At 43.3% G+C, this 27,562-nt stretch overlaps 2 protein-coding genes across 6 annotated transcripts in view; one reads left to right on the forward strand and one right to left on the reverse strand.

Moving 5' to 3' along the window:
* The window catches only part of NFIB (nuclear factor I B), a 318,792-nt gene that overhangs the window by 52,980 nt on the left and 238,250 nt on the right, over window positions 1-27,562 (forward strand). The gene's annotated exons all lie outside the window — the stretch shown is intronic.
* The window catches only part of LOC106976837 (translation initiation factor IF-2-like), a 47,591-nt gene that overhangs the window by 19,333 nt on the left and 696 nt on the right, over window positions 1-27,562 (reverse strand). The window contains exons 2-3 of the mRNA XM_053204262.1: window positions 26,430-27,114; window positions 24,920-25,040 (exon numbers count right to left, since the gene is read on the reverse strand). Coding sequence (XP_053060237.1) covers window positions 24,940-25,040; window positions 26,430-27,114 — 786 coding nt within the window. The 3' untranslated portion in view covers window positions 24,920-24,939. The remainder of the gene's footprint in view (window positions 1-24,919; window positions 25,041-26,429; window positions 27,115-27,562) is intronic.

Consider the following 27,562-nt stretch of genomic DNA (forward strand, 5'->3'; position numbering starts at 1 on the left):
AGAAAAGAATCAATAAATGGAGACTACAGACAGCAGAGGCTGAGCTTGGAGCAAGCCTGCTTGCCAACACCCCATCCCCTTTCACGTGTTTTTGGTTTTTTTTTTTTTTTCTTCCTAATAAACCCTTTTGTGATAGCGTCTCTCCTCCTGAAGCATCTGTGTCTGCTTCAGGGAGACACGGGGGAAAACCTGGCCATGGCTCCCCTCCCCTGGGCAGCAGGTGACCCACGGGAGGCAGGCTGCAGCCTCATCAGGCACATTCCCACCTCCAGCCCCTCCCCATCTCCCCAGGGGAGAAAACCAAAAAGGTAGAGGCCCCTGGCAATGGGGGCGAGGTCTGCAATCCCTCCTTCAGAGGACTGTACAATGGCTGCTTGAAAAGAAGCTTCTCCAAGGATGGTTGTCTTCTCCGTGAAGGAGGAGACTTCAACTCTCAAGACGTTGTGGGCAAAACAGGGCTGAACTGTTTATCTAAAGCAGAGAATTCCCACAGCTGCATGGTATGGGGTTGGCAAAATGGGGGCCTCCCCCCCTACCCCACCCCCACCCCCCCAAAATAGTCTATGCCCAGTAATAAGCCAAAGAGCCAGGACAAATGATCTCCCTCGGCCCCACCCTCCTCTTCTCCTTTTTTCAATAAGATACAGGCAACGACAGATGAAAACGACATTAGTGGTAACTCTGAAGAGAGGAAAACCATTTAGAGTCTGAGAAGAGCAGAAAAAACAGACATAGGAAATTTACTCTCATTGTTTGGTTGCTTGGTGATAGGGCAAGATTAAGAAGCACTTAAAGAATAAAACACACGTGTGCACAGGCATAAACACAGGTGTACATGTATGTGTGTCTAGTTGGCTGACACTAGTCGTTAAAAGGAAAAGGGAAGGAGTTTGAAGTCAGGTACACCTGGATGGGATACAACCTGGCCACGTATTAACTAAGCAGCTATACCTACCCCACAGTGGTGTTCTAGAGATTGAGTGGAATCACATATATGGAAAAGCCAAGCGATGTCTGGGCAAGCTGTCTGTGCTCTGTAAATGAGACCTTCTTCTCTCCCTCATTTCCTCCCTCCCTCCCTCCCTCATTTCTTTCTTCTTTCTCTTCCTTCCTTCCTTCCTTCCTTCCTTCCTTCCTTCCTTCCTTTCTTTCTTTTTCTTTCTTTCTCTTTCTTTCTTTCTTTCTTTTTCTTCCTTCCTTCCTTCCTTTCTTCCTTTCTTTTTCTTTCTTTCTTTCTTTCTTTCTTTCTTTCTTTCTTTCTTTCTTTTTCTTCCTTCCTTCCTTCCTTCCTTCCTTCCTTCCTTCCTTCCTTCCTTTTTCTTTCTTTCTTTCTTTCTTTCTTTCTTTCTTTCTTTCTTTCTTTCTTTCTTTCTTTTTCTTCCTTCCTTCCCTCCTTCCTTCCTTCCTTCCTTCTTTCCTTTCTTTCTTTCTTCCTTCCTTTCTTTCCTTTCTTTCTTTCTTTCCTTTCTTTCTTCCTTTCTCTCTTTCTTTCTTTCTTTCTTTCTTTCTTTCTTTCTTTCTTTCTTCTGTCCTTCCTTCCCTCCTTCCTTCCTTCCTTCCTTCCTTCCCTCCTTCTCTCCTTCTCACTCCACTGGCTTCCTCCCTGTTTACCTTTCCAAGGTACAAGCGAAGAGGAAATCATCCAAATTGCCCCAATTTTCAGATCCTGAGGGAAACTTGCCTTCCCTCTGAGTCCCTCTGAGCAGTGCAGACAACACTACAACCCACTAATTCTGTGCCCAAGTAGCACCTGGGACCATTTGTTCTCAGATGGGATTATTTAGCTCCATTATTTGACCCCCTCCTCTTTCTTTTTGTCATGGGTAAGGGGAGAGAACCCTTACCCCAAACCCAACCACTTATATGTTTTTAGTTGAGACCATGTGCCCAGAGAGTTGCTGTTCGGGAGGACTTATTAAAAATCATGTCAGAGCCAAAATGTCTGAGGGAGAAGCAGAAAAGAGCATTTTCTAATGGAGTGTGGTCCTGACCCGTAACTTCTCAATTGGGAATGCTGTTTTCTTGGTATTTTGACCTTGTCAAAATGACTGATTTTTTTTTTTTTTCCTCGAGAGGAGTCACTCTCTACCTAAGCTGTTTCTTGAGCCGTGTTTTGGGACAACACTTCAGTGCATCTGGAAGCATTCACTGGTGGAGGCGCCCGTCCTGGCCCTCCACCAGTGACTGTTGCTGGGATCCCTGCTCTTTCTTTCTCTTTCCCAGAAGCTGAACCACGTTGTCACAGCAGTGGGCAAGCCCGTGAGCCATGGCTGGGGCCCCAACTTCAGTTGAGGAGAGAACGAGCACATAAAAAAATGTTCCCACCTTAGACTTCCTTTTTCCTTGGGTCTTATTGTCTGTTCTACAGATATTCCATTTCCACATTTCACCAGCTTCCTGTACATTTTCCTGTTTTAGCCCAGCCTTAACGACCATCGAGAGGCACTGATATTGGAGCATTGGAGCACCAGGGAGGGTGGACGATCCCTGGGAACCCTGACACTTTCGGTCATCTCCTTGCTCTTCTCTCTTCTTCCCTGTTTTCATCACGAGGCCTCTGCTTCTTATGACAAGGACGTGGAAAACTGTTGTGTCTTTATCCCTCTTCGGGGATCCCACTTTCCGGGCAGCATCTTTCTGTCAACTACAAATAGAGTCGTCTTGTCCTTCCTGGAAGCACTGCTTTTCACTGCACATTTCAGCCCCCGTGTCCCAGGCACCTTTGGGCAGTGAACAACCTGCACAAGTGAACATGAGCACCGTGAATCCCCCAATTCTGATAGGTGTGAGTGTTGCTGGCAATTCATCATGTAGAGATGTTCCCCTATAACGGAAGAGGCCACAAAGTGAGACGCCAGAAGACTAGCAGCCTCTGAGGTCTTCCAAAGTCTTGTCTTTTATTCTTCTTGGGCTCTTGTCCAGGCAGAAGCCTGAGATGATGTTTCCTTATTTTGTCTTTGACCTACATTCTTCATCCACCAAGGCTCCATTGCCATACCAGCGGCAGGAAGGCATTTGTTGCTGCATCGGGTACAACGGGCATTAATGTCTAAAGAGCAAACCCTTCAAACGCTGGTAAGTCCTCTGTCCTTTGCTCGACTTTGCTTCCAGTGGGCCAGCTTTCACACTAAACCAGTAGCTCACTTTGGGACTGCCCGAGAGCTTTTAGGTAGGCAGTACGGCCTACAAAGTTAAAGTCTGGAAAAATTGCCGGGTGTAAATAACCACGACCGGGTTACGAGATTCCAAATTACGTCATTCTGAGTTGGTAATGCAATTTGCATTCTTCGCAAGGAAAACGTTCGAAGAGCAGTCAGTTTCCTGTTTAAGAGAAAGGTTTGTTCCCATTCGCTAAGGTACAGCAGGTCCATACTGACCCTATTCTATAGAACAAGAAGCCTCCCAACTTAGGACTCTTTGGAGAAACACTTTATCCTCTGGGGTGGCTCTCAACTATCACCTGGGGAGCTTAAAAAAAAACATTTACCAGTGCCTGGGTCTCTCCTCAATCCAATTAAATCTGAATTTCTAGGGATGTGGTGTGGGCATTGGTATTTTTTAAAAGCTCCCCTGGGTGATTCTAATGTTTAGCCAGGGTCGAGAACCACTAATTTATAGGTTGAGAGAACAGAGCATCGTGGTGAATAGTGCTCTTGCCTTGAACAAAATACGTCAAGAACTCCTTCCCGACGTGGTTTGCTGAAGCCAAATGGATGAAGTTGACAGCCACTGTGTTCCACTCCACAAGTTTAGGATTTAGTGGCCAAATGCTGATGCGCAGGTGTCTGAGCAGACCCGTCTGCGAAGTGAGATCAACTTCGCTTCTACCGGAGTGTGGGACTGGAAGTGAGAGCCCCAAGTTCCAATGTGGGTTCTATTACTAACGGGGGAAGTGATCTTGGAGAAGTCTTTGGGCCTTAGTCTGATCATCTTCACACGGAGGTGGCTGAAACGAAATCTCCGAAACCCATAAGCTGAGCCAGGCAATTACCAAATTCTTTGGGATGCTGGCTCACTTCACTCATGCATATACTACTGACAACCATCCTTCTGATGTCCCACCAAATCCCTTTCCAAAAACCCTAAGTATCAGAGTGTTAATTTTCAAATAATACTGGGCTCCCTTAATTCTCTCCCCTGGTCTCTTACAAATTAGCAGATGAAGGGAATGGAGGAGTGGTAATGTCTACGAGCAAGCGGTGGGTAATGACTAACAGAAGTTTATCCAGTTGGATAAATGTCTAGTGGATTGCTGCTGGGGTCAGTGTTAGTTCTGGTCTTAATTAACATCTTCATTAATAGTGTGGGAGAGGGAATAAACAATAGCTAATGATATTTGCAGATGGTAGTAAATTCAGAGGTGTTGCTACTACCAGTGAGAGCAGCAAGAGCCATGGGAATAGCAGAGATGTGAACAAGAAGTGATTATAATGATGTTTGTTCTGGAAAAGGCAGAATGAAATGTTTCGGGGAGGGAAATGACAGGGGAGACTGAGAAATGCTGAAAGAAACAACAGTCGTAACTTGGGTGTGCGTGTGGCAAACGAGGCAGCTGATGGCCTCACAACTCCTGTCGCGCATACTGAGATGCTGTCCTGAAGAGCAATAATAATCGTAACACCAACAATCGCAGTAATAATACCCAACACTTACTCAGCCCAGACAATATGCCAAACAGGTTCTAAGTGATTTATTTGAAGGCAATTTTTATTCCTGAAATCGTGGTAGAGTCCTCTTAGGCTCTATAAAGATTCTGACAACAGCTTTACCAGGCTCTTGGATTTCTAGGGGTCTAGAGACCCGTGACTTCACGGACAAATGAGGGGTATGAAGAGCGATGGGCAAATAAAATAGAGATATAATGCGAGCTCTTTTCCTATGCTCTAGAGTAGAATCTTTCTTTCCACCTTTGTTTTTTTTCCTGTCCCCAACCTACTCACTACCAACCTTTTCTCTCATTAGGCAATTGCTGGATTAACATGGTTGGCAAGGGCAGACAGAAAAATCTTGCAAAATGGAAAAAGCAAGAAGGGAAGGAAGGAAGGAAGGAAGGAAGGAAGGAAGGAAGGAAGGGAACTGAAATTTATTGCACCCTATCACAAGTCATAAAGTGGCTGTAGTGCAAGGTGTTGAACTGTGTCCATTTCACAAGTTTTCTTGCTTGACCTTTACATATCTAATTCTTGCAGTGACTCTCTCTCATAGTTCCATTAGTGAAAGAAAAGACCCAGAGAGGTTAGATCACTGGCTGTGAGCACACAGCCAATAGATTGAGTAGAGGTTCAAACTGCCGTAGGTTTACTCCTAAACTCATGTCCTTTCCAACCATGGATACATATTTTCTTTTCTTTCATTTCAGCCCTGCCTGGTTAATGACAACATACAGCCACACATAGAGAGCCAGAAGGTAGAAATATTAAGAAGAGAATAAACACTGAGGAGCAGAGGGATAAAGGGAAAGTAGCCAGTATACACATCCACTGCCCAATTCAATGTGATTGAATTATTTATAATTATATTTTGAAATTAGGAAAAATGGAATTTGCAAACAAGAAAGGCTTCAAGACAATGGAACCCATAATAATGTGGATTTGACCTTGAGGGAATTTGGCAGAGAGCATTATTATCTGAGACAAAAGTAAACTGAGAAGAAAAACATTTGAATGCTATAAAAGCCAAGACTCTTCTTGGCAAATGTGAAGCCCAGGGCCAGATGGATGCCAAAGGTCTTCAAAATTATATCAAAGGAGCTTTAGGAAGTTGGAAACATGTGGCCTGGGCATGCGATTCCCCCCTCCCCCAACCTCAGTATGAAATGGGGCTCCAAATGCCAACTCCCGGTTAGAATTAGGAACTGAAAATTTAAAAATGATGAGATATACATTTCAGACTAGACACATAAAAGGTGTAGTTCAAAGAATAAATATAAAGCAAACACCAATGCAAACATGACCCAGGTCAAGAAACGCAACATTGCTCAGGCCTCAGAAGTCCCCTCCCCATCACCTTCCCCTCCAAAGAGGTAACCATCATCCCGATTTTTCCTGTGATCATTTCCTTGCTTTATTATTATTATTTTTTATATTTTAGTTTTAGCACTTATGCAGGTCTGTTTTTGAACTTTATATAAATAAAATCATACTGTATGTATTCTTTTAAGACCTGCTTCTTTCTTTCAACCATATGTTATATATAAATAAACTACGATATATTTAGCCATTCTACCTTTGCAGGGACTTTCGGTTGTTTCTAGTTTGGAGCATTCAAGGGCAATTTTGATGTGAACTTCCTGTGCATGTCACTTGATGCACATATGTGGAGTTTCTCTAGGGAAGGGCTAAGGGACCTAACACCCACGGGCCAGATAGAACCCACTGCTTGTTTGTGTATGACTTGGGACCTGAGGACGGTTTCAATGTTTCTAAATGAGAAAAAAACAAGAGGACAGATATCTTATGATATGTAAAAATAATATTAAATTCAAATTTCACTGTCCATAAATAAAGGTTTATTGAAGCACAGCCAGGCTCAGTGTTTAAATATCATCGATGGCTGTTTTTGTGTAACATGGAAAGAGTTGGGTAGAGGCATCAGAGACTACCTGTATGGCCCGCAAAGCCAAAAATCTGAATGATTTTGCATGCTGTGTGAATGCACAGATTCACCCCCATGTCAAGCTGGCCCCACCTAAAACATTTAGTCCTTTATAGAAAAGGACCCTGATCTACAGCGTATTCCTAGAAGGGAAATTACAATGATCTTGGGTAAAATAAGATGCTAAATGCAAAACAGCCAGTACGATAACTGGTAACTTATAGGAATTACTATAAACCTGAAGCTCCTTTCTCTCCCACCTTCCACCTGGTCTTCCCCAGCCCCAAGAGGTCTGCCGGGCTGTAGAGTCTTTTTCCAAAACAGTCAGATTGTCAGCTGGCTGTCGGTTACCATAATGGCTGATGACTTTTGGAGTAATACCACCACAACCCCACTCTCTTTGGGGTACATGCATTTTAATAAAAGATCTTTGAATAAAAATAAACTTTAAGCCCAAAGGAACGATGGACTTAAAATGTACAGATATCCCAGCTGGAAAAGTGTCTGAGTAGATCCAAGATTTCTTAGAGAAAACTTGTTAAAGAACAAACCAAGCACCGGAAGAGTTTGCCCAGAGAACAATACAACAGAAGAGTTCATTAAAAGACAATATTTAAAAGAACAAATTCAGAGAGCTAATACTACTTGATTCAAACATTATTATGTTATAGTAACTAAGATAGTGTGTTATTGGCCTCCAGATAGGCAAACCAATCAAAGAAATAGAATAGACCCACGCATATATGGACAAATGACTTTCCGCAAAGGTATAAAGGCAATTCAGTGGAGAAAAAAAAAGTCTTTTCAATAAATGGTATCAGAACAATTGGATATCCATATGAAAACAATGAATTTCAATCTATACCTTGCACTTGATATATGAAATTTATATCAAAATAGATTATAGACCTCAATGGAAAGCATAAAATTAGAAAAATTCCAAAAGAAATAGGGGGACAAATCTTTGTGCTGTTGGATTAGGCAAAATGTCTTAGATATAAAACCAAAAGCACGATCCTTAATTTTGACTTAATTAAATTTAAAAATTCTACTCTTCAAAAGATGTGGTCAAGAGACTGAAAAGAAAAGTCACAGTCTGGGAGAAAATATTGTGAGTCGAATGTCTGAGAAAGGACTTGTTTCCACACTATACCAAAGCAAAGCAAAACAAAACAAAACAAAACAAAAACCCCAACCATAATAACGGAACAGTAAGAATGCAAACACCTCAGTTTTTAAAACGAACAAAAGATCTGAACATCTAGATGCTTTACCTAAGCAGATACAAGAATGTTAAACACACATGTAAAAAGATGCTTAACACCATAAGCCATGAAGGAAACAAGTATTAGGGAAACATATTAAAATGATAATGGAACATACTACGTAACTATTAGAATGGCTAAAATTAAATGACTTGATCATATTAAGTTGGTGAGGATTTGGAGGAACTCGAATTCTCATACACTGCTGATGGAATTGTGAGATGATAGTCACTCTGGGTAACCGTTTGACAGCTCCTTAAGAAGTTAAACCTTAAAGAGATACCTACAATATGCCCAGAAATGTCATTCTTAGGTATTTACCTGAGAGAATTGAAAGCTTATGTCTATGTCGAGTCCTGTATATGAAATGTTCACATCAGCTTTATTTGTAATAGCCCCAAATTGTAAACAGTCCAATTGCTCATCAGCAGGTGATGAATAAATTACGATATACCGCACGATGAAATACTACTCGGTAGTAAAAATAAATGAACTATTGATACAAGTAAGGACATGAATAAATGTCAAAATATGCTGAATGAAAGAAGCCAGACAAAAGAGAGTACCTGTTGTGTGATTCCATTTACATAAAATTCTAAACTATGCAAACCAAGTTTTAATGAGAGAAAGCAGATCTGTTGGGAGGGATTGCCAAGAGGCACAGAAAACCTCCCGGAGGCGACTGAATTATTTCTTATCTTGACTATGGTGATAGTTTCATTAATGTACATGTATTTTAAAACTTATCAAATCATACACCTTAAATATGTACAGTGTATTGTGTGGCAATCATTCTTTTAAAAATGTGCTTTTAAAGCTCACAAAGACATTGCGACATCAAATGAGTGAAATTGCAAGCTGCAAAGTGGGAGAGAAATCAGCACCAGATAGAACTGACAAAGGTCTCATGTCCCAAATATATAAAGAGCACCTACAAATCAATGAGGAAAAACAAAACACAACAAAACCAAAACCAGAAAAGCCCAACTAAAAATGGGCAAAATATTTGAACAAGCATTTCACAAGAGGCTATCCAAATGGCCAATAAACAGATGAAAAGCAGCTAACCTCATCGGTCAAATGGAATTGCAAATTAAAACTAAATTGAGATATCATTATACTCCAGAATAGAAAAAGACCAAGCAGTGTTGATGAAAGTGTAAAACAACTAGAACTCTCATATGCTCCCATACACACTCATACAATCACTTTAGAAACCTATTTGTCATTATCTACTAAAATTTCTCATAGGCTACTTAAAAACCTAAAAATTCTACTCCTAGGTTTATGCCCAAGAGAATTCATACATATGGATGCTGGACCGCACGTAGGAGACCGCTCATTTTTCCATTATTTGTATTGGCTTCAAAGTGGAAACAACCCAGTGACTGTCAAGTATAGAGTAGATAAGTTGTGTTGTGTTCATACAATAGAATCCATATTGCAACGTGGGACAAAAGAACTTTGTCATCTGCAACTGCAAGAAGGAATATTGCATGAAATGTTGAACAAAGTACTTCAGACATAAAAAGGCAAATATCATATGTTTCCCTTTATATAAAGTTCAAAACAAACAATATAACTTTGTATTGTTAGAAATCGGGACAGTGGTTACCTTTGGGAAGGACGATGGGGTAGCTTCTGACTTTTTGGAGTGCCAGTAATTTTCCATTTCTAAATGCGGATGGTGGTGACATGGGAAAATTGTTTAGCTATACACTTAAGATGTGCATTTTTCTACACGCATGCTATGGAGAAGTGTGTTCTTTTTGTTGCTATATAATGTTCCATTGTACGATTGGACAATAATTTTTTGATTTTTTTTTTTTTTTAAAGCACAGGAAGAGAGGTAGGGGTAGTCACTGGATCTCACCTTTGGTGGATCTAAAGAATCAGGCCAAGGCTTCGGAAGTACTTCCTTTCTCCTTAGTGACTAAGTCTTGTGCTAAGGTTGCCCACACTTATGGCTCCCTGATAGGGAGATGTGGGGCCTAGAATGAGCCCTACAGGAAGGAGGAGAGATTTCACGGTTGGGCCAAGCTACTTTATTGGGGATGGGCATGCAGAGGAGAAGAGAAAGTTTGCATGAAGGTGGTTAAGAGCCAAGAGTCTGGAGCCACACTACCTAGGTTCAAATCCTGCTGCTGACACTTGGGAGCTATTGACCTTGGGTAAGTTATTTAGTTCCCTGTACTCTAGTTTTCTCATCTGTAAAATGGAAACAATATTGTACCTGTACTTTAGGGCGCTGCAGAAGATAGAGTAGAAGAGCTCTAGATCAGTTGACCAAAGCTCTACAGAGTCCCTCAGAGGCTGCTCCCTTCCCCTATTTTCGTTTTTTTTTAAGTTTATTCATTTATTTTTGAGGGGGAGAGAGAGAGAGAGAACATGCACTCACACATACAAGCAGGGGAGGACCAAAGAGAGAGAGGGAGAGAGAAAATTCCAAGCAAGCCCTGTGGTTATCAGGAAGCCTGATGCAGAGCTTGAACCCACAAACCACAAGATCATGACCTGAGCTGAAACCAAGAGTTGGACGCTTAGCCAACTGAGCCACTGAGGCCGCCCCCCCCCCATCCTCTATTTTCAATAGATAGCTATCCCTGATTTACTGTATGTTGCAAAAAGCTTGGGCACTCCTCTTTTCCATCTTTTGATAAACACCTCTCTGCGAATTTTCTAGAATTCTCAAATCATCCTTCTGACCTCACAAAGAAGCCTGGCAGGCCTATGAATTCAGAACAACACTACACAAGGCTTCTATTTCTGTCAGCTATTCCAGTCTTTTCTTCTCCCTGTCTCTCTTTCCTCTATGCTAGACTATTGTTTGTTTTGTTCACTGGGCACCTCCTGGACATAGCAGGCTTATTTGTTGCCTGAAGAGTTACAACATCTCAGTCAATAGATGAATAACACTGTTTGTGTCAATGGGTTCTGAGGTGTTCCCAATTCTTATAATTTGAGTAGCATCATCCCATGCCTGTCACTAAAGCAGCCCTTTGGATACTGTTCTTGAGGACAGGAGCGGTATCCCATGTCCCACCTTGAGCCAGAACCTGCCATAGGGCAGGCAGTTCATAAGGGGCCCTTGCTGAAGCTGCTCTCAGGTTTCCTACTGTTCTAGAGAGAGTCTAGGAGTAAGCTTGAGATAGAAACTGCCTTCCGCAAACCACAAACTACACCCCCCCCCTCCTTCAAATCCATGTCCCTTAGCATCGGGAAACTAGGGACTTCCCTTCTGGTTTTTCATCTGTAATGGTAAATATACCTGCTCTATGCCAGGACCAGTGGCACTGAGAGGGGTCCTGAGGTCTGGTCATTGTCGCAGACCACATTAAGTCTTGCTTACCACCTCTGATCACATTTGAAGGACAAGGACAGAGACAAGTAACCTGATAATCCGATTCAGGAAATAGTTCTTGAGAAAGGCTGCATTTCAGACACATTCCGACATATTTTGACGTGCGGTATTTTTTGATCCCCAAACAACACTGAAGCAAGTATTCTAGATTGGTATGCTCTTTTTGGAGGTAAGGCTACCGTGGCTAAGAATCATTACATGCCTTTCCCAGAATCGCATAGCTTCCGGGTGATTAAGTCAGGATTTATACCCCAGGACCGTGGTGCCTCTAAATCCAAGTCTCTTCCCTTCCACTCCTCTATTCCATTCCTTCAGAAATGCTGGAGATTGCAAATAATCTTGTTACATTCTGTCATGCCTTGTTTGCGACCCAAACTGGTTTACCCAGCTTGATAAGGTCTTTAATCACCACAGGGTGCTGAATGAATCATAGCTATATGCAAAACTCAAATCCACATTCAAAGGAAGAAGATCTATCCCATCGATAATATTTCAAAGAATGTTGCCTGAAGTTCTAAAGGGAATTTCAAAAGAAGAGTGATAAAAACGTTTTAAGGAATACTCTCAAAGCCTTCCAAGGCAACTCCTAGAAAGGGGCCACACTCACCTGGGTGATTACAACCTTGCACTATGTCTTTGCCGCACGTACTGGTCAGCTTTGGCCATGGGCTTTGGAATTAGAAAGACCCGGATTAGGAGCACCGTGACCTTTCACGGCTACTTAACCTCTCTGAGCCTCAGGCTCCTCATCTTTAAAAGGGCTGAGATAATATATGACATACGGAGCACAGAGCAGAGCCATAGGTAGACCTAAGTATGTAATAATTATTGTCATTTGTTACGACACTCATTTTAACCTAAGGTTGGGGAAAACCATTGTCCTAGGGGAGACTTTGCTGAATTAAGGTGCTGCTGTTGGTCACAGCAAAGGAGAAGATCCAACGTGTCAGGAGCCATTTAAAATACTGTAGAAGAAGACTGTATAGCTGGACCACAAGGAAACCTAGCATACAGAGTCTGGCCCCCTAAATGGACAGTAGTGTGCCCACCCTGCTCGGTTAAGAGGGTGCTTTGGCCAGAAGAAGGGTCAAATAAGATCACTTCTGTGAATGAGTCTTGAGCCTGTGCCCGCCAAGAGAGTAACTATAGACTCAACACGTACATAATGTATGAACTTCTCAATTATTTACCAGTTTGACTCTGTGACGTTGTACGTGGGAGACATGCATTGATGTCCATTTGAGAGAAGAACCTAGAGAGTGGATGTCTTGTCTGAAGAACAAAGCACCACAAGCAAGTGCCAAGTGCACAGGACACAAACAGCAATGACAACATGGCAGTCACTGTAATCCAATCCTATTTCTGAGTGAATTTCTAAGAACTGCCCTCATGGGCATAGACATCATGAATTCTAAAGATATTCTTTTTTTTTTTTTTTTTAACGTTTATTTATTTTTGAGACAGAGAGAGACAGAGCATGAACGGGGGAAGGGCAGAGAGAGAGGGAGACACAGAATCGGAAGCAGGCTCCAGGCTCTGAGCCATCAGCCCAGACCCCGACGCGGGGCTCGAAAACTCACGGACCGCGAGATCGTGACCTGAGCCGAAGTCGGACGCTTAACGACTGAGCCACCCAGGCGCCCCTAGACATCATGAATTCTGACATGGTATACCTTTTTATTATTTCCCACAAAGCCCACTCATTAAACCATAGCTAACAATGATTCATTTTTAAAAACTTTTCTAAAACTTGCCCAAACCTTAAATTCATTTAAGAAAAAAAAAAAAAAGTTCTTAGTTATACCTCGTGTCCTGATTTAACATTCAGAAAATACAGTCTCTGTACAGATACGGGGGTTTTATATTTTCTAGAAGAGTGGTTGTCTACTAGGGTATTGGTACAACATCACACCTTTGTGAGATAGGTCTTATAGGCATATTATGAGGTATTTTACTTTTTAATCTTACGTTATCAACGAGAGCAGATTTGACGTTATCTCTATAAAGTGATCAGCTTCCCTCACTTGCATTCTGATATTTTCTTTTCAACGAGAAAAAGAACCCTGTGAGTACGGCCAAGATTTATGGGGGTTCAGGCTTGTGGACATCAAATGGTAATTGTGACCTGGAGCACAAAAGGTGGCGAGTGGCTAACCTGGGACTTTTCTCTAAAGTCTATAAAGGCGCTTGTGGTCACAGTAGTTCCGGTGAGGTTATCCTGCTGATGCTCAGAACCCTGCTGGCCCACATGCTCTGAAATAAACATTAATAAAAGAGCCTTGTTTAGAGTTCAGGGGCCTCTTCTACAATGCCAGCGTGGCTGCTGATTAGCTTAGTAGCCTTAACCAAGCCCCTTTATCTCTCCGAACCTCATTTTGATTTTCTCATCTGTAAGAAGAGCATTCGGTTTAGATCAAGGCTTGTGAAGCCAGGGGTATAAGAGGCAAGCCGGTGAAGCTACAAGAGGAAAGAGGGCCGGTGGAATGAAACAAGGAACCCAGGAGACTGAGCCCCATCTTAAAGGGGGCAGTGACTCTGCCCCAACCTTTTAAATGAATCCCAGCGTTGAAAAGATCAGAGGGCAAACCACAGGATGCTGTCAGTTTTGTTTCTTTGTCTCTTGTCTAAAAATCCCCAAAGTCTCTCCTAGTTTTAGCATTTTACAAGTTTGCACCCTTTCACTAATATCAATGATATCAATGGAAGGTTAAGTGGAAGAATTATAAAATTCTATCTACCTTAAAACCTTATGACTGTGCAAGTAGTATATGAGCACAGAGGCAAATGCTGGGTTGGAATATGCGCAAATGAAACAGGTTTTTTAGGCGATGGGACTGTGGGTGGATGTCATTTGTATTTTGTTCCTTGTTCACTTAAAGTGTACTCTTTAAAAAATTAAAAAAAAATAAAGTGTCTCTACTCTGTTCGCATAGCCACACAAAAAATTAAAAAGATAATGGTCAAAGAAATATTGAGGGCAGCTCAGAATGGGGCCAGACATGAAGAGAAAAAGGGAGAGGCAGTGATATTAAGTATGTTCTTGAAACTTGTATTTCTACCCTGCCTGTGTATTTGATTGTTAACCATCGCTAAACAGTAAGTTGCTAAAAGAGGGTGGTGTTAATTGCACATAGGTAAACCCTATGTGCCTGAATTCTCCCACCTAACATAGTTCCTCCTTTCTTTCCCCTGTTGGTTATAAAAATGTTTCCCATATCATGAAGAATAGTGATATCAAAAGTTTCCTGACTTTGTTAGTCTGGCTTCTGAATACATTATACAGGGGGAGGGGGGGTTGTTTTGTTTTTAGTGGGTGGGTGGGGTGGGAAGGGCACCTGACTTATCATCCCTAATTACATTTTTCTTTGGTTTCCATCAACACTGTTTTCATTCTACAAACCCACATCAACTACCTGTTATGTGAGCAAAAAACCAAAGGTCGTTGTTTAGTGTGTTTGTCTGAAGCCTTTCAAGATATCCCACGGGAAGTTTACTCTTTTCTCAACAAATTTAGAAGAGAATATTACGAAAAATGGATGGAAGGCCTTTGTATCATAAATGCAGACATCCTTAAAAATGTACTCCTCTTTGGATGGTAGCACCCAGCCCCGGGTCGAGACCCATACTAAGCACGTGGTGCACGTTTATAGAAGAATTCTTCCTCTAGCCCCTTGGCTGCATCTAGGCTTTCTCAGTCATGGAAGAAAGGCACAAAATGTGATCATTGATCTTCTTTAGTAGGGGGCAACTTGAAAGGATATCAGGATGTTCTAGATATGCCAAGAAGAATCTTTCACACTGAGGACAAGTGGCCACGGGGTGTGGATGCAGGGGACTTGAAATTCGTTTTCTTGTTGAAAATGGCCCACTGAGCAAAAGACAGGATGGTCCTTTGCCAGGACTATATTGAAGGATCAGTAGACTGTCTAGCGCTTTCTTGCATCCTGTTGCCTCACTGATTTCTGGATTGCCAGATGCTTCTGTTTTTTGAAAATGGTTAAAAAAAAATACCTTAGCGATTCTGTTGTTTCAGAAACCTTACATATGGCACAAAATATCCTGAACATTTTTTGCGAAAACACTTGTGTTTCCTTTGCTCAATTTAATCATGATTACAGCCTAAATTCATTCAAGTTTATTGTTTTCTTTTTATGGGCATTTTGATGGTTGAAACTAAAGTTGTATGAAAGTGTGGGTAAGCAAGATATGAAGAAGGTAATTGTCATGGCTTTTCTTTCCTAAAGTAAGTCTTCAAAACATAAGTGGGCTAGGAAAGGTTGACACTTTGAATTGAGAATTCAGAACAATTGAGATAAAAATGGTTTTTTTTTTTTTTTTTCAAAGCTGGGAGTCATCCTTGATTTACCACCATTGAATCAGAGAGCAAATTTTTCACACTGAGTCATATCTAGAGGCTTTTTTTTTTTTTTTTTTTTGCCTTGGTAAACCACCTTAACCCGCTCTTGAAAACCCCTGGTTCATGTACAGAATGAGTCTAAGTCTGTCTCTGTTTAGCCTGTGAAATTTAACAAGACCATAGCCTGGGGTTGGGGAGGCTGTGAGCCATACCACCATCTCAGGTTTTGATGACACCACAAACCACTTGAGATTTATTATGTTAGCAGATGTCATCAGATATATGTGTGCACAGGTGCAGCATGCAGTTAGTGAAAGAAGGAACACTGTGTGTATATATTTATTTTTGTACCCATACTCTCAATGGTTAGAAAATGACCTGTGTGTCTCTCCTGGCCGGTGTGGCGTTTTGACTCTATTGCAAGGGCTTATCTGGAAATCTCTTGAAGTCTTTTCCACAGATATAATTCCTTATGATGAGCAAGTATGTCTGTGGGAAAGATGCCGTGTTTATTTCTTATGATCAATATCTAACAAAGAGGCACACTGGATTATAGCTGAAGACCGCTAATACCAACGGAAAGTAGAAATAGTTACCAAAGGTTGTGGTTTATACTTGGGTTTTCCTCTCACACAGCAATGTACTAGATGCGCATTCTCCTTCCCTCAGTAAAAGTTGTACAAAGACAGCTCCCATCTATAGAACCGCAACAAAATGCCAAAACTTGGCACTTTATAAATGTCCTATTTTAAGACTCTCTAAATATTTTTAAATAATTAAGAAATATTTTAAACTACGTCCTAGACGCAATATGCAATATGAATGTTTACACAGGTTTATGCCTCATGCAGTTTTTAAATTCTAAAAATATTATCCAATTGTTTTAAAAGGTAGTGTGTTTTATTTAGTATCGTGTCTTAAATATTCCACTGTCTTTATTATATAAAATAAAGTTGCGCAAAGGCTAGCTTAATAATAGACCAACTACAATAATCTAATAAATTAGTGTGTGTCTTTGAAAATAAGAAAATAGAAATAAAAGCACACTTCTTACATATTTGAGAAATAGAGAAGTAAGATAAAATAAACACCTTTGGGGTAATGACTGGAAATTACTGGTTTAGATAGGGTAGAAGAATTACTTCAATTATGACATAAAGCATTGTAATAATGCATGCTTTTAGAAATAATTATATAGTGATTATTCTCAAAGATAAACACATGCAGATGTTGTAGTACATTAAAAAAAATTCTTAATTTGAAGAACACATACAGAAACTGAATTACCAGTTAATTGGCTTTAAGAAGAACCAGAAAATCTAAAGTGTCAGTGTGCTTGCGAATCTTCTAGTAAGTTCTAAGGAATGGATTGTGCCTGCAACTGAAGGCACAAAAAAAATTAGCTTTTCTACTGGAATCACTTCAGTTAGGAGCGTCAAAAGGCCAAAACGCCTATGTAACATTGGACAGTCCTTATTTTTAAAACGTGAGTAGTTATAATTTCCAAAAAAAAAAAAAAGAATATAAAAAGATAGTCAACCTCAATTACATTCTAGGCAAGGTTTTTAACCAAGATAATTTTAATTTTAAAAAAGCACTCCCTAACTTCTCTAGATCTGTTTGTAATGCAAAATACGAAAACTGGAAATTCAACCAAGATTGTAGGTTAGAAGACCATTATCATTAGCCAAATAAGAGACTTAGGAGCAACAAACTGTTGAGGTGATTACAAATTAGTGAGTCCGATTTCTCTTAAGACATGATTGAAAATCAGTATCCTTATTTCATAAGCACTGGATATCATTTAATTATGATATGTGTACATATTTGACAAACAGGGGTAATGAGTAGAGGAGTAAGTACTGTAAACTTCACAGGTCAGAAGAAACAAATGGCACGCAAATAAAACAAGATAACCTATGAAAGACGGAACATGACATACAATGGTACATTCTATTACTAAATATAAATAATACACTTAGGCAAAAAGCCTCTGACAGGTGACACTAACTTCAGATTCATTCAAATCATCACTAGAAGCATGTGGAATCCTTCCCTTTCCCCTTTTCTAGTCCTTTCTCCATTTCATACCTTCGGATATTTCCTAAACAAAATTGGATTCTTCCTGCAATGTGATTTCTTCCTTGCATGAAATAGATGATGGGAAGGATTGGTTAACTCCGCTATGGACTTCAAATAATTGCAAAAGACTTTCTAAGGCACACTTACAGAAGTTTTAGAATTTGGTAACACTGCCCATTTAAACACTCCCTTTGCACTCTCAATGATTTTTTAAAGTTTAGCTGCATTGAATTTTCGTATTTCATATTTGGCTACTTCATGCTAAACGTGACTTACTTAACCATGAAACTACTATTAGGAAATGCTAGAATGGAAACAGATCTGTTTGTTACACACTTGAATTGACTGCCTGAGTAGATTGAGTTATAGCTCCACTAGCCGAGGGGTTACAATTACCTATCTTGGAAAAAGATGTTAAAAATTAATTTTCCTTGGGAAGTTATAGCTGAATGTAGAGATATATACATGCACATGTGTATGTGTACATACGGGTATCCCCAACCTCAACTCCCTTCCCAAAGCTGTTTAGATACATACTGTGTTAGTTTTTTTCAGAGGAGAAATTGGGAACCATTAAACCAATAACCTATTTTTATATTTGGCATTTCCTGAAGTCCAAATGGGTCAAAATAATTTCTAGTTTTCCACTTACTATCATTGAAAATAGCCAAACATTTATGTAGTGTGTCTGTATATATACATGCAGATATTAAAAAAAAAAATCTGGGTTTTTTTAACGAGGTCAAAATATCTTTCTTGTTTCATAATGTGTATTGTAGAAACTAAGAACCTGCACAATGTTGTTTAAGTTCTCTTGGACTTTGAGGGTAAACACAACTGGGATTAAAATACTGCCATGCTCACATTTAGTGGAAAGATAAGAACAATTCATCGGGAGCTATTCCGGTCTCACTGGTAATCACATAATTGAACAGGGATTTTAGAGGATATTTGAAGCTATTGTCTGTTGTGCAATTACATAATTAGTCAAAATCTCTGTAATAAAATCTTTTCTAAACACACGTGGGTTAGTACCATGTAAATTTAGGGCTGATGTTATATTTTTACTTCTAATACTTCGATTTTAAATCAGGATTACATAATAATTTAATCTCACCGTTAAGCATTCTTTTACCACACCACAGATGCCTAAAATGAAAATAACCGGATTAGTTAAAAACTACACAGAAACACTACGTACCTTTAACCTGAAAAACACTGATCAAAACCACGTTGTTTATGAACATGAACTGTCTACCGAGCCTCACCAAGAGCGTTTACTCCCAGGGACCCAAGGGTTGTGTATTTCTTTGGTGCTGATTATTTCTCCCACCCACCCCTAAATTATTGACATTCACATGGATGCATATAAATAGAAGTCAAGAGTGCTCTCCTCCTGGTGGTTTTGCTGTAATGATAACGCTTGACCGGGAGGAACATTTCAGAACTCCTCTCACACGGAAACAAACGCGGCCTTGCGAAGTTGACCGAGCAACGTGGCGGGAAATAGGGGAGTAACACCGATTCCGTAATCATCACTGTTATTTGGTGGAGACTCTCGCGCGGCAGCTCGGCCCCGCTCTCCCCTCCCGCAAGCCGGCGGGCAGGCCCCGTGACCCCGGGAGCACAAAGGCGCGCGGAGCGGCGCGGCCCCGCAGACAGGCGGCGCCGCCCTCCTCGCCCGCCCTCCCCGCGCTCCTGCCCCTCCCGGGCCGCACAAAGAGCAGAGCCGCCACTCGCGAGGGGCGCCCGCGCCGCGCAGGCCGCCACACCCACTCGGGCCCGCTCCCGCCTCCGCCGCCGCGGGCGCCCTGATGAATATGCATCGCCGCGCGCCCGCCCCCGGCTCCTCCTTTCGGCTTCCTTCCCGCCGCCAGGCGGAAGCGAAGAGCCGCGCTTCCCGCGCGCCGGGGCGGCCGGGGCGGGGCGGGGCCGGGCGGCCAGTGAGCCGGAGAAAGAAAAAGGCTGGGAGGCGGCGGCGGCGGCGGCGGGACGAGCGCGGCCCGGGCGCGGAAAGGGTGCGCGGGTGGGTGGCGGTTCCGGGGCAGCTCCGCCGCTGGCCAGGCCAATCCAAGGGCGGGGAAGGGGCGAGCGCGCGACCCCGCGGCCGCGCCCGCTGCCCCTGCGGAGCGCGCCCGAAGCCGGGGAGGGGAGGCTGCCCCCACCTCTAGAGCAGCCCTGCTAAAACAACAATAAAACCCACCAAACACACACACACACACACACACACACACACACACACACACACACCTCTCTCTCTCTCTCTCTCTCTCTCTCTGGACGGCGTTCAAGTCAACCACGAGAAACAGTCTTCTGCAAGTGAGAGGAAGGAAAACTGGATATCCAGACTGAGGGGGCTGCTTGCTTTTAGACTTGACTTTTACCGCCTTTTCTTCTCAGGCCAAGAATTGGGGCATTGCAGAAACAATAATTTAAAAAAATAAAAGACTACTCCAGGATTGCCTTTTTTTTTTTTAACCAAATACAAAAAGCGACACCCAAACAACCCTTGAGAAAATCCACAAATCTGTACCTGAGACACGTGAAGTCAGCGGCCCAGGGTTCTGTTGCAGACTCAAGATCCATTTTATTTAATGCAAAACAGTGCAATGGTATGTGGCTTTGAAATGATGGGTTTTATTTGCTCGTCTTGTTCGTCCCTTGCACCCCCTTCCACTCCAGACACAATTTGTTTTTCCTGTATGTGCGTTGTGAAGTGACTGTTTTATCTAAATGTCATTTCTGCTTTACAGGTTGAGCCCAGACCAAAGCAATTGTGTGTGTGTGTGTATGTGTGTGTAATGATACATATAGTGTATATATATAGTATATATATATCATTTGTATATCATATATATACTATATGTATCATTACACATACATGTATATAATATATATTATAGCTTTAGTAACTTTAGTATATGTGTCACACTTTGATGGTGGGAATCACTGGATAACATTGTCAGCCCAAATAGTGTAAAATGTAGCCTTTTCCCTGCTTCATTTCTTATTTCCTCCTCTTTCTCCTCCTCCTCCTAATGCTGGAAAAATTACTGTAAGTGATACTTTAGTTGTACCCCGTAGCCCATTCTTTTTGTAGTCCTTTTCCTTCGCTTTAAGGTGAATATGCAGAGCTTTGTAACATATTCTCACTTAAAAGTGCATTTTTAAAAAATAAGTGAGGGTAGTAGTATTTATTTAGCTCTGATTGGTGTGTTGTTTTTAAAATCAATATTTGTTCCCAAGCTTAGTATCCCCCACCTGGTCCCTGAAGTGGCAGGATCTAATTGTTAGCCCTCCTTCTTCACCTCCCTCCCCGTTTAAAAAAGATTATGATGGATTTCTTCCCGCTCCTAGTACTTTTTTTTTAAGCCCCGCTGTTTTTGCTCTAGGATTTTTTGCCCCTCTGCCTAAGTGTGTGTGTGTGTGTGTGTGTGTGTGTGTGTGTGTGTGTGTGGGAGTGTGTGCGCGCGCGTGCGCCTCCCTTTTCCCTTGTGCTCTCTTCGCCAGTACGTCTGGGACACATTTTAATGCACAATATCCCATCCATTAAGTTGTGGTTGAATGCGGAGTGTGTGAGGACTTGGCAGCTTTCAGGTTGAAGGGGGCGGGGAAGCCAGTTTCGACTTTGACACAAGATGCCGAAGTGGTGTGATTGGAATTATTATTAGGGCTGTGAACATGGCCATCTTCTCCTCGGGTTAGAAGAACTGCCATTGAACTTGAGACGGGACAGACAAGATCTCCAAGTCCCGCCCCTCCCTTCACCCCCTCCCCACCCCCCCCAGTACAGTAGCTGGCAGGGAAAAGGCGCCAAAATACACAAGATTAACTCTAACTTTCTTTGAATGAATCTTATAGCACCATCTTTTGTAATTTTAATTTTCCAACAGGCGGGAAAAAGTTAACATTTGAACCCAGACTTGAACAGACATTTAAATCAGCTCTAAAATGGAATAAATCCAGCAAACCATACATGCACGCTTGTGTGGTTAGAAAAAGAATGCACGTGTAAATAAGTAGAGTGCATGTGTGTATCTGACTGGGGAGTCCAAGATTTAATCAAAATCAGAATTAGTGTGACTTTTGAGTACCTTTACTCTATGGGGGAGAGAACTGGGAGGCTAAGAAGCTGACCTTTAAGCAGCCTAAGTAAAAACTGCAAAGAGTTGTGAAACACAAAACGTTGTGGTTTCCAGTTTTACATTTGAGGTTTGATGTTTTCATTTAATGGTATGAGAGATGGAGAAAGCTCCAGCGCTGAAAAGTCCCTATTAAATCATATGTGCGCAAAGGTCAAGCACTCCAACTCACTGATACAATATACTGCAGATTCTTGCCTAACTGATGGGGAGCACAGGAAAAAGTGCTTGGGCAATAAAAGTATTAGAAGGGTAATTATCGTCGTGGTTGGGACTGCATTCTTGTGCACTGGGAAAAGGTTTTTACTGGCCCCGATGAATTTTAAAGCTGAGTATTGTTGAAAGCTGGTTTAATAGGAAATTGATTAGCTGAGTGTTTCATACAATAAATGGTGACAGTTTCATTGTTTGATGTCCAAAATAAATTCCTTTTATTCTTGAGCAGACGTAGACATCTATTTAATTTTAATATGATCAGACTGAGCAGCAGCATAATTATGAGTGAATATGATGTCATGAGCATCTGTAACTTTGTTTTTAGAGTTTGTGACATCACACAATTTGACAATATTATTGCTTTGAAATTTGTTAACATGCTGTGTTGTTAAAATATTTCAGAGATAAGGTTTACTGGACATATATTTTGTGTAGGCCAAATTGTTTTGTCTTTTCTCTTTGTGATTGCACAATTGTTTGTCAAATTTTAATTTGAAAGTTAAAATGCACACAGTTCTGTTGTTATGCATTATTTTGATTTTGAAACAGGATGGAGGTTTCAAAGGACGAATTAGAGAAAGGGGTGCAGAAAGTTTGAGTTGGTTTGAATACACACACCTTCTATACTTCTTAATACAGACTATAAAGACTACTTGGCTATTTTGGATAAAGCTTTTTAAACCTCTCCTTAAAACTGATCTGTTTCTATGTCAAAAAAGTGTATGCAGATGGGTAACAAAAAAAAAGTCTACACGTAGAAATAAAATGATAGCATAGTTTTACTTAAAAGTCAGCTATTTTGAAGAAGGACAATAACTATAACCCTCTCAGTATCACAGAGGAGACGCTCTGTGTTGAGAGCGTACGTAACTTTTGAAGTGTTGTGAGTGAAGCAAAGCAATCGTTGACGTGATTTTCAAGGTTTAAAATAAACCACGCAAAAGTTACAGGCACCTGCTGACTTTGTAATCCGGGAGCAAATGTCTTCAGAAGTTGGGAACCTCTGTTGATGAACTGGCCCCATCTCTGTAGAGAAGTGGAAACCGGCTAACCTTAATAGGGGAATCTGGCCCAGTCGCTGTTCAGATTCAGTCGTAGCTTGTAAATGTGCCCGAAATGTAAGCACACTTAGTGGGATGGTATTTTTTTTTTTTTTTGACAGTCGAGTACAGGCATTTCAGCAGCGACATTATTAGCAGCGTCATTTTTCTCATTTAGTTTTGTCCTCAGGGGACACCAAACAGCTCCCAGAGGAGGGAAGAAAAGTCCATGGTTATTTATTCGTTTCAGTGAAAGGCAAAGCGGCAAAGGGGGTGGGGGAGCTAAGCAGTTGTGAATTTTCTAGGAGGGAAAAATTGCTACCCTAATTTGACAGTAGTAGTTTCAGGGCTGAGAGAGCTGGGCATGATTTTGCAATCCCCATCAAGTGCAGGCAATCTCAGGACTTGTTGGTTGTTTATATATGTGTTTTTGAGTGGATTTTTGGTGTTCCTGCTCGTGGACATAAAATTGTGTTTTCCGGGCTACACATGTATGATTTTTGTGGTTCATTTGGAAGAAGGAAAGGTCCCTGGGCATGGTGTGGTGGATACTTGCAGTCTTGCAGGCCTGTTTCCTGGGGTCAGGAGGTCATCTGTCTCTTTTGTATTTAGTTTTAAAATATTGATATTGGCGATGCAGCCAGGGTGTGTGGTTGCTGAGCCTCCCCTCAAATCACATGCAAGAGCTAAAAAAAAAAAAAAAGTCATCGGGTGTATTGAAAATGACAGCTTTGTTCAGCTCCAAGAAACCTTTCCCTAAACTGCCCAGGATTTGCAACCTGTCACTGAGTTTCTTTAGAAGGGAGAAGGTTAAAAGAAAATCAATATTGATAGATACTTGAGATGTCAAGTCCTCTGTGGAGGTCAGTGAAAGGCTCCAACTGGGTAATTTGTTTAATTTTTCAAATATACAACTAGGTTTTGAAAATTTCAGTCTCCTGAAGTACCGACATACCTTCTTGAAATCAACAAACTATCTGTCAGAAAAGAAACTCCCCCCCCCCCCCAAAGATGGCAGGGAATAAATGATCTGGGGAGGAGATCTTTAGTAATTCCGAAATATCAAACAGTCCTGTTGATGCAGGAGGCTTTCACTTCTTTCTAGTTCCTCAAACCAGATTTTGAGGTGAATGCAATTGGCCCGTCATTTACCTTTCAGTGTGGGAGAGAGAGAAGAAAGAGAGTTTAGGGAGAGGTAAGTACCAAAGTCTAAGAAGTGTTTGGCCCATTTTGATAGTATCAGAAACTTCTCAGGATACTTTAGAGCCCCTCTCAATACCATGGCACAGACTGGCTGGGCAAAGGGAAAGTGAATAAAATGCATGTATCTTTCTCACTTCCTCCCTCTACTCTTCTACCTGAGAGTTAAAAGATTGGCACTTCTAAAATCAAAGATAGTGGATGAGTGTGCTGAGAGAAGCCAGATGTCCCATACACCCAGATCTACCAGTCTCTTTTTCTAAAAGGCTCCCTTAAAGTTCACCCAGGGAAGGTGCGGTGACTTCGACACAGGCTGGACAAGAAGCAGTGTTTCAGGGAGTGTCAGCCATCCTGCCCAGGGCTCAAAGGCCTGGGAGCACAGTCAAAGCCACGTACACTGAGCACCCAGTAAGCCCTTCCAGGATGTCTCTGTTGCTCATTCTTTCTTTTCTTTTGGTTTACCCCACCCCACCATTACTCCTTTCTCAATTTCCTTTTTCTTGGAAACAAATCAGAACCCAAAACTACCAAGCATCCTCCACACTCATCAGACTGTACCCAACCACAAGCGCCCTGCAAACATGGAGCACCTGAAAGAGATTTGAACCCCTAAGTGATAGGCCTGGGAGGCCCCAGACATCTTCACTTCTCTGGGGTCTTACCTGGGTCTGTCGCTGCTTCTTCACCCCCTGGTGCTGCTGCGGATTTGTGAGCTCTTCTGTGTAACAGTTGTCAATTTTTCGTTTTTCTCTTTAAAGCTTGTGAGAAACTTTTGGATGCAACCTAGTTTTGGTGGCAAGGGGAAATGATTTCTGTTGGTAAGGGAAACTAATAGGGGAGGAGGAGATGTCTGCAGACACTTGCCCAGGGCTCAGCACTGGGCCTCTTTTGCCAGGGGACAGCGGCTGGTTCTGGGATCTCTGGCTGAAAGGAGTGCTCTCTGGGTGCCAGGATTTCACTGGGGGTGGTGTGGGGTGGAGGGAGGGAAGAAGGGAGGGAGGGAGAGAAAGAGAGAGATGGGCTCTGGATTTTTAAAGAGACCCCGAAATAATGGCTTCTGTAAGAGTCCAGGCTTTCAAAGAGGTGTGTTCAAGGACATGAGTGCATTCGTGCCAGGGGGAATGTCTTTTATGGTAAATTAACTCCGGTTAAATTGAATATTTGTTCAAAGGGAAACTCCAGTAGTTAAAGCTGGTATTATCAGTAGCGCTTCCCCGCCCCCTCCCCGCAGACTGGTGCTATGAGGGCGAGAAAAGGGATGCAGCCTAATGTGCAATACAAAGTGATGCTTTGGGGGGTTTTATTTTAATCTAAGATGAGATTGCCTAAAAATTTCTGAGAGAGAAATGAGTATTTATATGGATTAACCCCGACTGTCACCTCATTCCTTTCATCTTTAAAGACTGTCAACTTTATCTTGGCTTTTCAAAAGGAAGAAATGACCCACACAAAGGAAATTAACGTTGTCAGAACGCTGAGTAGAGGATTTGCCTCGGGGTGGGGGGTGGGGGTGGGGGAGCTGGGAGGCTGCTCCCCGTGGTGTGTGCCCTCAAGGGTTAACTCGGGGGAGTTCTCGAAATTTCCCCGACTTTACCTGTCTTCCCAGATCCACTGCTCCCCCTCTCCCCGGCCTCCTCAAATCCCGCCCCCCCCCCCCCCCAGCGCTTTTCTTCTTTGGGCTCTCGGTTTGCGGGGGCTGCAGCTGGTAGAGGTAGACTTGGCAAGCTCGCCTCATTAAGAGAGCTCTTTGAAAACGGACTGTGTTTGAGCATTTCCCTAATGAGGACAGGACGGGGTTAAAAAGTGACCATTTCATGGTTGACTTGAACCTGCCTACTTTTCTTGATGTGTCGTTGTGAAACGCTTGATGTGGATAACTCCCACTTGGTGAAGGAAAAAGTCACTGGTTCCTTCAGGTCCGCTGGGGGGACAGAAGGGGGGGGCGGTGGGCAGAAGCGAGAGAGAGCGAGAGAAAGGAGAAAGTTGAGGAAGAAAACCGAGAGGCGACGAAGAGGGGGAGAGGAAAGGAGAATCAGAGGAAAGCCCCCCAAGACCCCCACAGCACAGTTGGGAGTAGGGGCGGCCCCGCCCTGGGGCGGTCGAGTCCCCTTCTTGGCCCCAACCGCCCCTGGCAGCCCCCGGCTAGGCAGACGCGGAGTCCCTGGCACTCACTTTTCCTCTCTCCATTGTCTGGATAGCCTTTGCTTCCACCTCTTCTCCACCCAACCCTTGCCGAAAGCCGGAATTTGGGGGGCGGGGAGTGTGTGTGTGTGTGTGTGTGTGTGCGCGCGCGCGTGCAGAGAGGGTGCAAGGCAAATCGCTTTCCTCCAAATACCCGAAATCCGAAATCAAGTTCATTCACTCGCGACCCGCGGCTCGCGGCCGGGGTGGGGGCGGGGCCCTCCCCGCGGGAGCGAGGCCGGCGCGACCGCCTCTGCAGGGCCGTAGCGGCACACGCACCCAGCTCGCGCGCGCGCCCGCCCGCTCCGCAGCTTCGGGCGCGCCACCGCCCCGCCCTGCCTGCACCCCGGCGGGGAGGGAGACGCTTTCCGCCGGCGCCCCGGGCCCCGGGGGGTGGGGATTGGGAGAGAGCCAGCGGGGCTGCAGGAGGAGGAGAGCCGAGCGGGCCGCGGGAGGAGGAGGAGACGGAGGAGGGAGCAGGAGGCGGCGGCGGCAGCTCGGCCCGATCCTCCCGCTCCGAGCGAGGCCACGTGCACGGGGCACCCCCGGGAGGGCGGCAAACCGCGGCGAAGCGCGGCGCGCTGTTCCTGCGGAGCGGCCCCGGGGCGCGGGCCCGCGCTGGGGAGACCCCGCAGGACCCCGCCCCCCGCCCCCAGTCCGCGCCGGCGCTCCCCAACTACTTGAGCCGAAGTTCGCTCGGGCCCCCGCCTCCTCGGCCTGCCCCTCCTCCCTTCAGCCGGAGGCTTTGGCGGACCGCGCCCGCCCCGGGTGCGAGAGTCGGCGCCCCAGCCTGGGCCCCGGGGCTGCCTGGGTGTGAGGGAATTTTCCATTCGTTCCTTTCTCGGGCCCAGACCGGCTCAGTGCTTCTCCCACTCGGATGTTCCCGCGGCTTAAAGAGTCCGCAGCGGGCACAGAAATACCTCTCCCAGGGCGGGTTTTCGGGGGTGTGTATGTGTATGTGGTGGTGTGGGGAGAGTGCGGGACTTGCCCAAAGGGCGGAAAGAAGATCTAGTTTGGAGGGGAAAAAAAAAAAAAGGCATGGTTCAGTTGCACGGATATGAGACCTTTAACAAATGAGGGAGAGAGAGGAGAAGAGAAAGAGAGAAGCAAGAGGAGGAGGAGGA

The sequence above is a fragment of the Acinonyx jubatus genome, chromosome D4 (genome assembly GCF_027475565.1).
Source record: "Acinonyx jubatus isolate Ajub_Pintada_27869175 chromosome D4, VMU_Ajub_asm_v1.0, whole genome shotgun sequence".
NCBI classification, from domain to species: Eukaryota; Metazoa; Chordata; class Mammalia; order Carnivora; family Felidae; genus Acinonyx; species Acinonyx jubatus.